This window comes from Thamnophis elegans, chromosome 1 (genome assembly GCF_009769535.1).
Source record: "Thamnophis elegans isolate rThaEle1 chromosome 1, rThaEle1.pri, whole genome shotgun sequence".
Lineage (NCBI taxonomy): Eukaryota > Metazoa > Chordata > Lepidosauria > Squamata > Colubridae > Thamnophis > Thamnophis elegans.
Window position 1 is genome coordinate 51,681,660 of NC_045541.1, and position 16,911 is coordinate 51,698,570.

The 16,911-nt window shown below is 39.6% G+C and overlaps 1 protein-coding gene across 1 annotated transcript in view; it reads left to right on the forward strand.

Annotated features, from left to right (window-relative positions):
• SLC12A8 (solute carrier family 12 member 8) overlaps nt 1-16,911 on the forward strand; it is a 69,838-nt gene that overhangs the window by 35,225 nt on the left and 17,702 nt on the right. The window contains 3 exon segments of the mRNA XM_032230159.1: nt 4,686-4,799; nt 12,868-12,954; nt 15,178-15,290. Of these exon segments, the coding sequence (XP_032086050.1) occupies nt 4,686-4,799; nt 12,868-12,954; nt 15,178-15,290 (314 nt within the window).

The window sequence follows — 16,911 nt, forward strand, 5'->3', positions numbered from 1 at the left end:
CATTGATTGTGATTTTATGAACAGTATTATCTTTGTATCATCTTTTCCCTGGAGATTTGTCCAAAACCATAAAAGTAGCACAGTACAATGATTTGCAGACTGTGGGGTTAAAATTATAATACTTCACTATGAAACTTGTTTCCAAATACATATGCTAATTAATATATAAGAGCCCAGGATCCATTACAGAAATATGGAAATTCCACCACTCATTTAGGATCTCAAAAGATTTGAAAACCATAATAAAAAACCCTTTGCTTGCCCTCAAAAGTATAACAAAATACTCAGTTATAGAGACATGAGCATCATACATAGGTATACTTCTATTTACCAATATCTTATGTATTGTGGAGCTGCTTTGTAAAGAGTTGAAATTATACTGCTGAATAGCACAAAATAAATCCAATATGATGCATACTGAATGCCAATTTTAATTGAAATCCCTTCATCCTAGCATCTGAAAACATTTAAAGCTTGAGTCAGGTATTTATCCTTCAGTCTCTGGAATTTTGATTTAAGCTCCTATACAGCCCCCCTTTTGGTTTTAACATTTTCCCACCCCACAAGCACCCATTATAAGAACAGCTTGGCATGGTGATAATCCTTTCAGAATATTTTCAGTGTTGTGTTATTAGGTTTCGCACTATAGCCCCAGTGCCAAGATTTGCAAAGCTTTAACTTTTGAACTGACTTTATCTTGAATTCAACCCAAAACTTGAGTACTGTATATACTCGAGTATAAGCCTAGTTTTCAGCCCACTTTTTGGGCTGAAAATAGCCGCCTCGGCTTATACTCGAGTCAGTGAAAAATTTGCCCGAAATGGAGGAGAAAAAGGGGCGGGGCCATGCCGCTGGGTGACACTCGTGAATGGCCCAGTGCCCCTGTGAGTTTCCCCTCCCTCTGTGTCAGTTTGCCGCGCAGCGCGCACCGCACCATCCCCCCTCCTCACGTTCTAATGTAATGCAGGGCTGTCTTACGATTCCCCTTCCTCCCCCTCCTGCCGCTCTGCAACGATGTCCCACCTCCTCCTTGTTATGGCAAGCAGCCACATAGCGATGTCCCACCTCCTCTGGTACAGTGATCCAATGATAGGAATCACTGTGCCGTGTGTCATAGGAGGCGGGACATCGCTCCCGCGGCTGCACGGGACATCATCATCACAGCGGGACATCAGCATCATGAGGTGAGTGAAGTATTTCATTGAATACACCGCTAGTTTACTGTTTTTTCTTTGAAATAAATATTCAAAAACATTATTGGTATCTATTTTTATTTTTGAAATTTACCGGTAGCTGCTGCATTTCCCACCCTAGGCTTATACTCGAGTCAATAACTTTTCCAGTTTTTTTGTGGTAAAATTAGGTGCCTCGGCTTATATTCGGGTCGGCCTATACTCGAGTATATACGGTAATCTGTGATGAAGTCCAGCTTTCACAGAACTTACCATGGTGGATATCTTTGTTCCAGTTACATAACACCTCTCCCCATATAACCATTGCTCAATGCCAGCGATTTCACCTCTTGAGTATTTTCCAAGTTCTCAAATCAGTAGACAGAAATCTCATACTTTTCCAAAGTTTGGAGATCTGACTTATTCTGCAAAATGCTAACTTTTCTAAAATTTTAAAACACAACATTCCTCCCCCTCACATATGGCCTCTTAAATATGTGCAAAAACAAATCTTACCTCCAGTAAGATTTAGAGAACGAATAGGAAGTTCCTCTATTTACTTAGGAAAGCTAGTGGGAATTATGGATGTTTATTTCTCGTTGCTTGTGTTCTTTTTAATGAAACCCATCATGCTTTTGATTTGGGATGTGATGACATCTGTGGGATAAAATATAGTTGTTCTGCATATTTATCAAGAGGAGGTATGATCCTAATAATTTTGCCCAGGGAGCTAAAAATAAAGTTTTACTGTGTTTCCCTTCTTCAAACTTCACAAATGAATAATAGTCACTATGCCTCAGGTTCCATGACTCAGTAATCATTATTTAAGACAATAGGAACAATTTTGGTGGTTTTTTTGCAATGTCTAACAATGGAGATAGAAATGACCCCTGTGATTCTCTTGACCTCTGCCAGATATCAACAGGCCCAGACAACTGAGGCCAACTTTACTTGGATAGGAAAGTGATGGTATCACCCAAACATCTTTGCCATTAGAGGAACGTTCCCTAAGGTGATAAAGATTGGAAATTCTATTTCAGCAGTATCTGAACTCCAGAATCTCCACTTCCCGTTTCTAAATATATAATTTTACTGCTATGTTTCATTTAAATGTTGTGTTAAATATCTCTGGCATAGTACATGTGGGTTTCTTTTCAACTGTTTCATCTAATCACACAGTTCAAAAAGATTTAAACATCATTTGGTCCAACCCTCTGCTCAGTGTAGAATCTGCTAAAGCATCTTGGGCAAATAAATATCCAGCCTGTATTTGAGGTTTTCCAGTGAATATATCATTTCAAGGAACAATCTGTTCCTCTAGTTGATACAATAGCTCCTGTCATTTGGCAACTGCTCCTAATATCTAACCTGACTCTATTTCCCTGCGTTTCACAGGAGCTTGATCATACCTTCCAGAACAAGGGAGAATGAGTTCACTCTCCTCCTATGTGACAATCCTTTAGCTTTCTGAAGACTATTAATAATTATTCCATCAATCTCTTCTTTTGCAAGTGAAACATTGATTAACTATGTATTTTCAAGTCATTTTCAACCCGAGCAACCAAATAGATCCCCCCCCAAAGCTAAACATATCAGTTTATTCATTGTTCCCCAAAATGCCTGGCTTCTGGTCCTCTCACCAACTCAGTATATCTCCTCTTAGCTCATTCCAGTTTATTGATGCTGTTTTTAAACTACAGAAATGATGTAATAATATTCCATAAAGGCAGAATTGAATGGAACAAGAATTTCTGCTGATGTGGAGTCTATGGCCTTGCTATTACATGCCAAATTGCGTTTGCCTGCTCAAGAGTCACATTGCACTCTTGCCTCATGTTTAACGTTGTCATCAACTAGAACTGGGGTTTGAAACTTTCAACCAGCAAATGAAACTAGATCTTTTGATTAGTAGGAGTGGGGTTTTGAACATCAGTTGACAAGCTTTATCCTTTCCATTGTATCATAGGTTTTAAATTAGAAAGGTTAGAAACTTTTCAAGAGATTAAGGGAGGGAAAAAAACCCTCTACACAGGATTTCTCCTCCCTCTCCATTCTTATTCCCTTGCAATAAGTTTGTTTTGGTTCCCCATAACTCTGAAGAAACTATTCCAGTCCTTGAGGAAACCCAGCTGAAGGAACCCTACACTAGAACAATCACACTATTTTCCATATACCACAACATACCCCATCCCCGCACCATTCAATAAATGTACCTTTCCTTCCCCTACTTCCAAATCTGGGACTTGACATTTCTCCCAGTTAAAATTCATCCTGTTTTTTCAGTCCATCATTCAAGCCTGTTTAAAATGTATTGAATCTTCTCATTCTTTTCTGAAGAACCTGTTCTATTCCTCCTAGTTTCTCGGCAGCTGCAGGTTGGCTAAATATTCCCTCAGTCTTTTCAGGCAGGTCACTAACAAAAAAGTTAAATAACATATCTCTGTGACATCAGCTGAGTGCTATTTTCCAAGGCAATGGGGAGCTATTTGTTAATAACCACTGGAGGTGTTTGTTCAGCCAATTAGACAGTTTTGTTATTACTCTAAAACATTCTGTTCCAGAAGCCTGATAGATGTCCTATAATTCAGTGTAAGACCTAATGTTCCTTGAAGATTAGGAATGATGCTGTTGACTTCAAGTGAGCTTATGGAAAATGGGCCATTTTCAAAGACGTGTAAAGACTAAAAATAAGAACAGGCGTAGGGAATGAAGAGAGTAGAGATAAAACTGCAATGTGCATCTCTTTTGTGCTGAACAAGCTAGAATTTATATATCGTCACATTGTGTTATACAGTTAAAATACCTATATCTAAACCAGGTTATTTAACAATAGAACATGGAGAAAGAAGTGTATGTACAATCTGAATTTCTAAATAGTTCACCAAGTTTTCAAGTTATAGAAAAATGAATTTTTTGGAGTGTTTTATATATAGGTAGTCCTTAACCTAAGACCACAGTTGGGACCAGAATTTCTATTTCTAAGCAACATGATTGTTAAATGACTCTTGACAAATTTTACAATTTTTCTCCCATGATAGTTAAGCAAATCATTGCTGTTGTTAAGTGAAACAAATGGTCATTAAGAGAATCCAACTTTCCCAATGATTTCGCTTGTTGGAAGTGGCTGGGAAGTCATAAAGGATGATCATGTGACCCCAGAACATGACAACCATTGTAAATACATGGTGGTTGCTAAGCACCCAAATTTTGATCAAGTGATGGTGGAGATGCTGTGATGGTCATAAGTATGAAGACCAATAATAAGTCACCCTTTTCATTGTTGTTTTAACTTTAAATAGTTGGTAAATGAGTGATTATAAATTGACAGAAAACCTTATCTTTCAGTGAACTCTTAATAACTTTTTTCAATCTTCTAAGTACAGAATATCCTATTAATTTCCAAACTACTAGTGTATAACAATCGTTTCCTTTTGAATGTGCTTTTAGGAGAATTAAAAAATTAGAACAGCTTGTGATGCTAATGTTGTGCTCACCTCCATTTTCATACCCAAGAATATGGCTTCATTGGCTATTCAGAGGAGCTTCTATTGAACAACACACTGCCAGACTACAACCCAGGGGAATCTTTCTTCACTGTGTTTGGTGTCTTCCTTCCAGTTGCCACAGGTACCATGTAATTTGATGGGAGTTTTAGAGGATGTACTGCAAAATTTTTGAAAGAACCTGAACTTGGCCATCTAGTTTAGCATTCATTATCCTACACTGAGCAAAGAATAATTTAGGAAATTCTCAAAGGTGCTGAGGAGAATAACTGTGTTTGTACAATACCTATTTCTCCAAGAACAGAATATTCTAGAGGAAGCTGAAATGTTCTGCCCTTCGTCTGGACTGCAACAGTCCAGTTGTCCAACCATTCCAGAGGTGGTCCAGCAGCTAAGAGAGAATAAGTAGGAGGCTAAACCCACAATCTTCTTTTCTACTTTCTGGGGCCGGAATAATTGAAAATCTTCCAACAAACTCTAAACAGATAATCCCACTACAACCTACTCGATTCTGTAATAACATCCTACCTAATTTGAGGCAGAATAAAACGTTTCCACCACATTTATTAAATAGGTGTATATTTAGTGTGTACTTTAATTGGTGTTTGATTGTACTTTCCTCAAGATTTACTACACCTCTACTGTAACCATTTGATTCAATGTCCAGATTCATCAGCAAATAGTGGGCATTACAGTTTCCCATAACCACATAGGACTATTGGAAGCCCTAGAATTTTTGCTACTTGCCATATGCTAAACAAATTTTCCATATGCTAAATTTGCCATATGCTAAACAAACAAAGTGCTCCTTCTTATCTTACGGTTTGGCAAGGGCTTCAATAGAATTGGAATGCATTAAACCTGGAAAATCTCCAGAGCATTCAAGAATGCCTTAGATCCAGAATGGTGAACCTATGGCACACATGCCAGAAATGGCACGCAGAGTCCTCTCTGTGGGCATGCGCGCCATCGCCAGCTGCTCTTCTAGTTTCTGGCGCACATATTATCTGGTCTTCGTGGGCGCTGGAGTGCCCAAAAAACAGGCATATGCATGCCGGCCAGCTGGTCTTTGGGTTATGGCACTCCAGCGTGCGCAAATACATGCACATGTGTTCTGGGTTGGGCACTCGGTGCTGAAAAGATTCACCATCACTGTCTCAGATGCTGTAAGTTTCAAACCATCCTTTCATCCTTGCAGGATAGATCAGCCCTGGCCCTTTTCAGGAAATGGGATTGTATATCTTCTCTAACTAGTGTAAGCCAATTAACAAGAGATGGGAAATGCAGTGTTCCTACCTTTTATCAGCTGATACATGAGATTCCCAGTGATGCTAACACTCCCAGTCCAGCCTTGAATGATATCAGCCAAGTTGCTAGCAGGATTCATATAGTACACCAAACATTAGTTTACTTAAGTGTGATTTATAAACAATTTGAATGTGGTTGGATTTGCCAAATATACTAGATTAAACAAAATAAGCCATAATTATACCTTGATGCAAATACCTAAACCCTCTCACTTTTTTCTACAATAGGCATTTTATTGGCTTACACACTTTTAGAGGGCTGCTTTGGTACTTCTTGAAACAAAGCATCCTTTTAGTTGCTTCATGAAACAGCACAGCTCCCTGCTTCTAAAAGAATGATATGAAAGTGCTTTGTGGTTTGTATCATGTTGTTCCCCTTAAATATATTTTTATTTTGTTCAAAACAAGATTAAAATACAAAATACAGACCTTAAAAAATATCTAAAAGAAAGAAAGACAAAAAACACAAAACAAATTTAAAAATGCATCAAACCACCCATCCCCAACACATACACACATAATATCCCCTAATCAGCTGAATACTGATCTATAGATCACTAAAACATAGTTCCCACCCCTTACAAAACAGGCACTCCCAAAAATTTTAATCTACTAAATCTATTTATAAATTGTTGGCCTGTCCTTCTATAAGTTCATGTTGTTCCCACGGCCTTTCCAGAAATCCAGGAGCCAGAAGAGACTTCAGTGTGAAATGGTGTAAGAATATCTAAAGCATGTGTGGAGAAACTGTGCTGTTTACTGGACATTCAGAGGAGGCTTCACCATCATGCAGAATGCTTCAGATGTAGGCCTAGTGCCATTAAAACAAGCTCACTTTACAAGGTTGCCAGAAAGATTTACCTCTGAAAATATTTGCATTCAAACACTGTGATACACGAATATCCAGCTTCCTAAGCATGAATTCCTATTCTGAACCACATTGAAAATGGTAATGGAAGATTCTACCCTCTGGTTTGTGTGTTTAGTACCCATAGGTTCTGTCCCCCCCCCTTGTTGTTTAATATCAGCAAGAATCAGTGAATTATCTGGAGGCTGAGGGCCAGACTAGAAACAGTCTTCACATGTAGGCATCCATACTAGCCACAATGACCAAAAAGTGACAACATTTGAAAAATAAATTTGTAATCCCAATTACTCAGCGGATTGAACATCTCATAGTTCTTGCGACTTATAAACAAGTTGTTTACAGACATAGAGTGAGGTTGTGTGGTCACTTAGTTTTTAGAAGTAGACACAAAAAGGATCACTTACTTAAAAAAGTAGCATGGCAGGAATGTTTCCCATGAATCTCTTTGTGCAAGCCTCATGTATTGCTCAGAAGTCATTTTTTAAAAAATATTATTTATCCTCTTTTAAATTTGGAAGCAGAAAATTTTCTCCAGTTGTTAAGAAGAGGGGATAAAGCATGTACTGTTTCTCTAGGTATGGAAGATACAATTTGCCAAATGCAGGTTAAACCTTTGCTCTCTGGAGGCTGACAAGAATATTAAAAACTGTTAGGTCTGTCTAAGCATCACAATGTCAATCAGATGAGAGCTAAGAAAGTGCCTTTTTCCAAGGGAATAGTATCAGTTTCATTGAACACTCTCTTCTCAGTGCTGTTCATAGATGTATTATTTTGCCATACTCTTTTCAGGTGTTCAGATGTGTCTTGTAAGCCAGCTCCTTTGGGCAAAGTTCCTGAACACTGAGCCTCACATATAGGTATACGTATGTAATATTCCATCATAGTACAGCCAGCCCTTGTTAGTAATCAGAATTGGGACTGATGATTGATTGTTAAAAGAAGTAGTCATTAAGTGAAACTGTGATTGTGTTTACAATCCTATCTCAGTTTTCCTTTGCTTTGCAGACCTGTGAAGGACATAAACACAAGGACTGGTGTAGAGTTACTTTGTTATCACTATTACAACTCCAAACAGTCACTGTCTGGTTGTCACTAAATGAGGACTACCTGTATTTAACTTAATATGCCTCTCATTCATTCATTATATGCAGGTTGAACCCATGAAGTTTTTTTAAAAAACAACTTCCTGTTGAGTCTCTGTGATGCGGCATGTAAAAAAAATTCTAAAAGAGATAGGAGTGTTAAAACTATCATTAAATTGATTATAAACTGATAGGCTCTGGATACTTCTGAATTCTGTGGAAAACTGGGGGAAATAATGAAAGTTAAAAATGAAGTCAAATAAAATGATCTTACATTAACCTCTCAGCTTAAGCCTCACTTAACCAACAAAAGATACCCACCAAGCCTTGTGGCCCTCTTATTTATAATCCCAACTTTATCAGAAATAAAGTTATCCAGTCTAATACAAAAGGATTCTTGCATTCCCTTCTCATACACATAATGTTGGTTTCCACCTGGCTCTTTTTGATTAATAAGAAAACAAAAGAAGCTTGCTAAATCAGACCACTGATCCATCTAGTCTAGCATTCTGTGTCATGCAAGGGACAACTAAAGGAATTTGATAAACTTGCAAATCTAGATTGTACTATTGTTCTCTGCAATTAATACTTAAGACAGGCAGGCAGCTAAGATTCAGCATCTAGGCATACCCAGCACTTCTATAAATTATCCAATGTCCTTTTAAAAGTATCCAAATTACCTTTTATCACTTTGACTGTTAACCGAAATTCTGCAACTTAATCTTGAACTACGTAAGAAATATTTTCTTTTCTAACTCTTTTAATCTCCTGTGTGTATTTCTCCACAAGCTCTTTCCTTCTCTTAGATTCCGTTTCCTATTCTAGATCCAGCATATTCCTTTTGGACTGCTAGTAGAAAGTCCAGTTTCCTCCTCTAGTGTTTGTGCTATCTTTTGTTGTATACAGATTATCTCTGTATATTGATTTTGGCACCTGTAACCATGTTAGAATTGCAGGTCCATTCTGGTAGAGAGATGTTCCTAAGGATGAGTTCCTGGAATGAGTCTAAATGCTTGGAAGACTAAACCCCTAGTCCTTTCACGCTTATGGAGCATGTAAAACATGTTCTGATTTATCCTCTTACCTTATTTTTTCTCTAGAATATTTTTTTCTAGCTGCTTTTGAGAATAAATGATTCATGGCTTTCTTGCACCATTTTGTTGAAAATATTTCAGACATATGGCCTTGTGTAGTTTTTCTTACAGGATTATCTTAAAAAAAACTGAGTGCAAATAAAATAGTTTGTTTATCCCCATGCACATTACAATGCATTAGTAGATATCAAGATAGGTATTTATGCAGTGGTTAAAGTCAGAAGACACTGAAAACTGATTAGAAGTGTTAGAAAATCAATTTGGCTATAAACTGGAAGACCATGAGTTCTAGCTTTGCCTTTGGCCAAATCCAGCTGAGTCACCTTGGCCCAGTCCTGTTTCTCTCAGCGCAGGAAAGAGGAAACAAGGACAAACCACTTTGAAAACTTCAGGGACTTGTTCAGTGCAGTTTGCCAGGAATAAATACTGACTCAAAGGTACAATAATGATAATAGAGGGAGTAAGGCTGGGGTTATCAGAATCTAAAGAATATGCAGTGGCTAAAAAGAGAGCAAATGTTTTGATTTGTGCATCCACCAGATAACTGGTCGTCAGCAAATTATTCCATTTTTAAAAAGCTCTATAATGAATTTAAAAGATGCAATGGATGAAAGTTACTTCGTGTTCATATGCACAGGGAGAAAACGTGTGTGTCTGTGTCGGTGTCTGTGTCTGTCTGTCTGTCTGTCTGTATATGAGAGGTGGGTTCCTATAGGTTCGCACCAGTTCGGTAGAACCAGTTTGTCAAATCTATCGAACCAGTTAGAAGAGGTTCCACCAGTGGACCAGAAAGCAGGCCACACCTACAGAAGAGGTTCCAAAATTTTTGAAACCCACAAAAGTGTCAGGAGCCACACTGCATTGGTATTATTTTTAGCACCCACCTTCTGCTGACACAGTTCTATAAATCTGTGCTTGCTGATCAGAAAAAGCTTTTTTGGGGTGTGGATTCTGTTCCTGTAGTTTGCTGCCTGCTTCATCGCTTTTCATTTTAGAAAAAAAGAGGAAAAACTTAAATTTGCTCTTATGCCCTGGAAGGGAGTATACAGCACGAGTAATGTAGGTAAGAGAGCCACTCTATAAAAGTGGATGAGAATTTAACTAAATTAGATGGTGTGACAGAAACCATTTGATCTCTGGCTGCACAGGCCAAGCTCTCTCTAGTTCTCATTGCACCATACCAGAATTCAAGGTCATGATTCGTCTCATTGATGCTAATCCATAGTGCTGAACTAGTTACTCTTTGCTCCAGTGGTGTTAAACTAGGCTTGGAATTCCTTGGCAGGAAATAATTGGACTATTATGAAGTGTTCTGTTATTTTTTTTTTTCCTGAATACCTTTGTACTTTGTTTGTATGTTTGCTTGCCATGTGCCCAGGGGTGGGTTTCTCGCCCCGTTCCAACCGGTTTGGTTGGAACAGGGCGGCAGCGTCCTCGTGCACGCGCGCAATGCACACATGCATACTAGCATCTGCGCGATGCTCCAGCTGCTCCTGGACGATCGCGCAGGCGCTGTATGCGTCCTGCACATGCGTGGAAGCGCACAACTCTTCAAACCGGGTAAGGACCGCGGGCGGGCGGGCGCGCCCTTCGCCGTTCCCGGAAGTTACTTACGGGTTCGGCGACCAACCGGTTCGCAGGGACCGCCGCGGACCGGTTGAAAACCCACCCCTGCTGTGCCCCAGTGACACATGGATAATGATTTAATATTATTATATAGTTACATAAGCAAAACTGTCACACAAAACAGCTCATTCTTAGAAATTGGTACTTGGTACTTAAAGCATTTCAGAGAAAACCTCTGGCTTTCTTCCCAAATACTTTGTCATGTGATAATTAAGTACTGACTTTTTAAAACAAATAAAACTGTTAAATGAGTTGTATGCAAATTTGTAGGTCTGGGATATGTTAATTTTTCAGTTAGATCAGTCACAACCATAGTGATTTTTTAAAATACCGTTAAGCTGTTTTGGATGTATACAAATATTTACCATGTACTTATTCAGTGAACTGGAATATGTTCCTCTGTCTGATGATTTTGACTGACGTATTTTGCTTGTGTAACAATCCTTAGCTTAATTACTCAGAAATAAGGCCTACTGAAGTTCAGTGATCTGTATAAATATGATTAGTACTGTGAAGGCTTATGTATTAATAAAAGACTCATAAACTTATAGTTGATAGTCTTATTCCAGGGGTGGGCTACTGGGGGTTCACACGGGTTCAGCCTATCCTCTAGCTGGGATTCTGCCCAGTTTCAGTGAACCCCCAAATGCCATCCCTGGCTGTCCCTGCCCATTCCTCCCCTCCCACCCCATCCTGCCCCTCCCAGGAGTCTTCACACTTCATGCCAGATAAGTGCAGGCCCAGTGGAGGCTGGGGGAGGGCGAAAAACGGGCCTACTGGAAATTCTGGAAGTCTAGAAACAGCCCTTTGGAGGCCCTATGGAGCCCGAGGAAGCAATTTTCGCACTGCCAGAGACTTGAGAAAAGCCTCTGGAGCCCGGGGAGGGTGAAAAACGCCCCCCCCCCCGGTGGTGCAGGAGGCTGACTAGGCCACGCCCACCCAGCAACGGTTGCAGCGAACCCGTTGCTGCAATTTTTGAAGCCCCCCCCTGCAATATTCCAATGGAGGTCTTAATTGCTTCAACAGAGAGTCAATGTAGAAAGCATCAAACTATATTTAATACGTCAAAGATTGTGGATTATCTCCTGGTTGGAACTAGTTTGAATTTAAAACAAAGGAAAAGCACTATTTGAGCAAAGACATATCTAACTGATTGATGGCTCTTAAGTAAATGGTGGATATTGATCCTATAATGACTTTGGGCTGCAAGTATGTCTTTTAATGAATAGATAAATTGTATTAGAGTTGCTGAATAATTATTTCCGTTTCCTATAAATGTGTGAGTATGACTTCACAAATACGGGTAGTCGTCAACTTACAACAGTTCATTTAGTGACCGTTCAAAGTTACAGCGGCACAGAAAAAGTGACATGACCGTCTTTCACATGACCATTGTAGCATTCCTGTGGTCACCTGATCTAAATTCATATGCTTAACAACTGACTCATATTTATGACAGTTGCAGTCCCCTGGGGTTATGTGGCCACATTTGGGACCTTCTGAGAAGCAGAGTCAATGGGGAAGCCAGATTCCACTTAACAACCAATGTGACTAACCTTAATAACTGCAGTGATTCAATTGACACTGTGGCAAGAAAAGTCAAAATGGGGCAAAATTCAATTAACTGCCTCCCTTAGCAACAGACAATTTTGAGTTCCATTGTGGTCGTAAGCTGAAGACTATTCAATTCAATTTAATACTTTTTAAAAATTTAGTTATTTGCATAAGAGCCACCTGATCCGAAAGGTAAGGCGTGGGCAACAGTCCACAAACATTAACAATCTGAAGGCTTATTGTTTTTTTAAAAAAAACAGGGAACAAAAGTTTCCTGTGAAAGTGTCAGAATATGTCATGTATATGGAGATAATCACTCATGTAATGGGGAGCCTAGCTAAAAGGTCTGCCAAGTTCAGTGTTAGCAGGCATTTGGAAAGGGACTGTTTTCAAGTGATAGTTTTCAGATAAGCTGTTTTTGTCTAAATCCGGTGCCTTTTTTCTAGTACATTGTCCAATTTAGAACAAAGAATCTCTTTGTGGGTATGTGGTTAGCATCCTGTTGCCAGTGGATACCTAGTTGCTTAATCACGAAGCTGTATACATGGCACCCGATATCAGTATGTGCACCGGGTTTGGGATTTTTTTTCCCCTAAAAAAAAAGGTCATCGTCTTACAGACCACTAACTCTGTTGTGTTTATTTTTGTGCTCAAATTGCAGGAGTGATGGCTGGGTTTAATATGAGTGGAGATCTCAGGAAACCTGCAACGAATATCCCTCTAGGATCTTTATCTGCATGGGCATTTCGTAAGTGCTTATAAATAAAGAGGAACACTCCTTGGGAAAAAAAATGTTTCTGCTCGGACCTAACTTTCTGCTCACCTCTGTTCTGCAATCAGTCCATTTCCTATTATAATAACTTTTCCTTTCTCTCTCTTTTGTATCAAAGTTGGCAGGATTCAGCTGTTATCCCTGATCACTTTCTGTCCCGGACACATTACTAAAGAGATAAATGAGTTAATATCCTTCCATCTTTTTCACTTTTCCAAATTTAGTGACATAAAACCTTTTCAGAATAATTATAGGACTGATAAATAAATAATAAATAAATAATCAGCTTTCCTTCCTAGTAGGAAATATCCTATGAGCAACATGTAAGGTATGAGCTGCCTTTCCTTATGCTCCCTACAAATTCCTAGATATGTTTTACAGCACACTGATTTTTAGGAAGAATTTAGGAGAATTCTTAAATAAAGCAGGCCCATTACCTGTGGCTTCATTATTAACTCATTAAAATTTTTTGCTGCCAATCTCGCCACAAAGTAAATGGGATACCTTGATATTTATATGATGTCTCATTTTCATTTACAGGTGAATGATTCAGTCGTAGTCAGAGAATGTGGGACAGGAGTTAAATATTTGATTACATTCCTTGCTGGATAGTTACTTCCTAACACAGTAGTTAAACATCAGGATCTAATATTTGTAGGCTTAGAGAAGTTAGATCCAACTGCTGAATGGTATGCTATTTGTGAGCATGGGAAGAAGATTATCAGCCTTAATCATATTATATTCGTAAGCCAGAGCATGTTTCAGGAAGAAAAAAGAAAACAAACTCGTAGGAAACTCCCCTGCCTCATTATATGGCGTCACCTCTCTCCTTTAAACTACCTTTTAGCTATTCACATTTTAATAAAGATATGACTCTTTATAATCATTTACAGTTCCTTGCAAACTGTGTAATATTAGCCTGAATACATTCCAATAAAGAAGAATATTTGTAGCACCTTCTTACTGTTTTCTCATTCATGTTCTTTTTCCCTTCCTCATTTTTTTTTAGTATTGTTTTCAATTCTCCAGCTTTTATATTGCATCTTTGAGTGGGCTTATCCTGTCTTTTTGTTTAGGCTGCTCAATTCAGCTCCTGGTACATGCATGATGGCAATGATTTATCTCTTTCACAATAATCGGAATAAAATATAAATACAAATAGCTTCCTTACCTTTCTGACTCTGATTAATTGTTTTGAGGAATATCGTTGTTTTGAAAAATCCATTTAATTTGAATTCAGTTCCTAGGCATCATTTTTGTTAGTCATGAAAATCTATAATAAACCTAATTCATAAAAATTATGAAATGTTTTAGCAATGTATCCTTAGTCCTAAGCAAATAGATCCAGACTGGTAAATTGAGGATCTATTCTAGGAGTTAGATTGGATAATAGAGGAACAATTGATATTCCTACATCTGCCCATTAAAAGGTAGATTGGGCTCTTTTCCTCAATGGAACTACGTTGACAAGTGGTACCTCGGTACTCATCATTAATTGGTTCTGGGAGGAGCAACCGAGTACTAAAATGACAAGGGCCAAATAAATCATGTGACTTACCACATAACCCTTTGTTTCAGCCAGAAAAGACTTCCTGTCTGTTCCTTTTCTATGTCAGCAACCTTCCCAACATGGGCAATTTCCTGTCTGCCCTCTGTGGCCATCCCCCACTTTCTTTTGCAGCAACCTATCCAGCATAGGCAACTTCCTGTCTGTTCTCTGGACACCCCCTTTCCTATCGCAGCAAATATCAAACAAACGAGTACCAGGACAATATTTTCACGTCAAAATGCATCGAGAACCAAATTCGACATGCTATAAAATAGTCAAGTACCAATGTACCACTGTAGAATTCCAACTTTGGATCTGCTATTTCATAGTTGGACCCTTCCTTTCCATTCTTGCAGAGTGAGATTGAAATCATGTTCCTCTAGCATTTGCATTCAAACTTATATATATTCAGTTCCATCCACAAACACACTGTGTTTCTCAACCTTGCCCACTTTAAGATGTTTAGACTTCAATTCCCAGAATTCACCAGCTGCCTGGTGAATTTTGGGAGTTGAAGTCCACACATCTTAAGGCAGCTAAGGATGAGAAACACTATGTACCTTAAATGATTAAAACATTTCAGAGCAAAGGAAACCTACTGCTTACTGAATTAACTTATGCTATTAAGGACATTATTTTTTTAAAAAAAGCTGTGATTTGTTTTATTTCTTTGCAGTGGTTTTTATACATTGTTTTTGTTTTTTTACTGGGAGCTATTTGTACCCGGGACTCACTCCGCTCTAATTTTATGATAGCAGAAAAGGTAACTTTGAATACATAAGGCAAATCTTTTAATACTGAATTATGTGGTTTCTTGATAGTATGTCTTTATTGTCACTGTACAAATAAATACAACAAAATTGGTTATGATGAAGAACAATGATGTTTACCTATTGACCAAATTGCTTCTCAGAATCAACTGTAAGTCCTTTTCCTATAGCCCCTTGGAAATGCTCCAAATTTGTTCCCATGGTTAGGGGAGAACCTCTAGGGTATATTTTGTGACTAAAAGAGCCGGAAAGAGAGAAGGACACAAAAAGAACCAGTTACAGAATACAATACTGAATTTCACTCTGAGTCTGGAGCATATCATCATGATTTTATTCTATAGTTTGTGAATAAATTTTCCCTGCTTTTGGTCTCTTTCCTGGTTACGGCACTGAAACTGCTTTGGTCGCGCTGATTGATGATATCTGGCGGGCCAGGGATAGAGGACATTCCTCTATCCTAGTCCTTCTTGACCTCTCAGTGGCCTTTGATACCATTGACCATGGTATTCTTCTGCGGCGGTTACGGGAGGTTGGAGTGGGAGGCACCAGTTTATTTCTCGGATAGGTCGCAGTCGGTGTTGGTTGGAGGACAGAGATCGACCCCTAGGCCCCTCAAATATGAGGTGGTCGCAGGGTTCGGTCCTGTCCCCCTCCTATTCAATATCTACATGAAGCCGCTGGGTGAGATCATACACCGGCATGGGATCAAATATCAATATGCGGACAATACTCAATTGTATCTGTCCGCCCCATGCCAACTCAGTGAAGGAGTGGAAGTGATGTGCCAGTGCCTGGAGGCTGTCAGGGTCTGGATGGGACCCGAACAAGCTTGCACTCAACCCAGACAAGACCGAGTGGCTATTGATGCTGCCTCCCAAGGACAGTCCAGACATTCCACCTCTTAGCCTGAGGGGTGAAATTATACACCCCTCAGAGAGGGCCCACAATTTGGGTGTCCTCCTGGACCTACAGCTGACGTTAGAAACACCATCTGTCAACTGTGACCAAGGGGGCTTTTGCCCAGGTTCGCCTGGTGCACCAGTTGCGGCCCTATCTGGACCGGGAGGCACTTCGAATGGTCACTCACGCCCTCATCACCTCAAGACTGGATTACTGTAATGTGCTCTACATGGGGCTGGCCCTGAAGAGTGTTCGAAGACTGCAGTTGGTCCAGAATGCAGCCTTGCGAGCGATATTGGGTGTACCTAGATACACCCATGTTACACCCATCCTCCGCAAGCTGCACTGGCTCCCTATTGGTCTCCGAATGCGCTTCAAGGTGCTAGTCGTTACTTTTAAAGCCCTACGTGGTTTAGGACCTGGCTACCTGAGAGACCGCCTCCTGCCACATATCTCCCAACGACCAACTAGATCTCACAGGTTGGGACTCTGGGTGCCGTCAACCAGACAATGCCGGCTGGCGACTCCCCGGGGGAGAGCCATCTCTGTAGCTGCACCGGCCCTGTGGAACGATCTACTCATAGAGATCCGGACCCTTACCACTCTCCCGGCCTTCCGTAAAGCCACCAAGATCTGGCTGTTCCGGCAGGCCTGGGGCTGTTGATCAGTGTCCAGCCCCACCTACACTGAATGGATGATGTGTAATTTTAATTA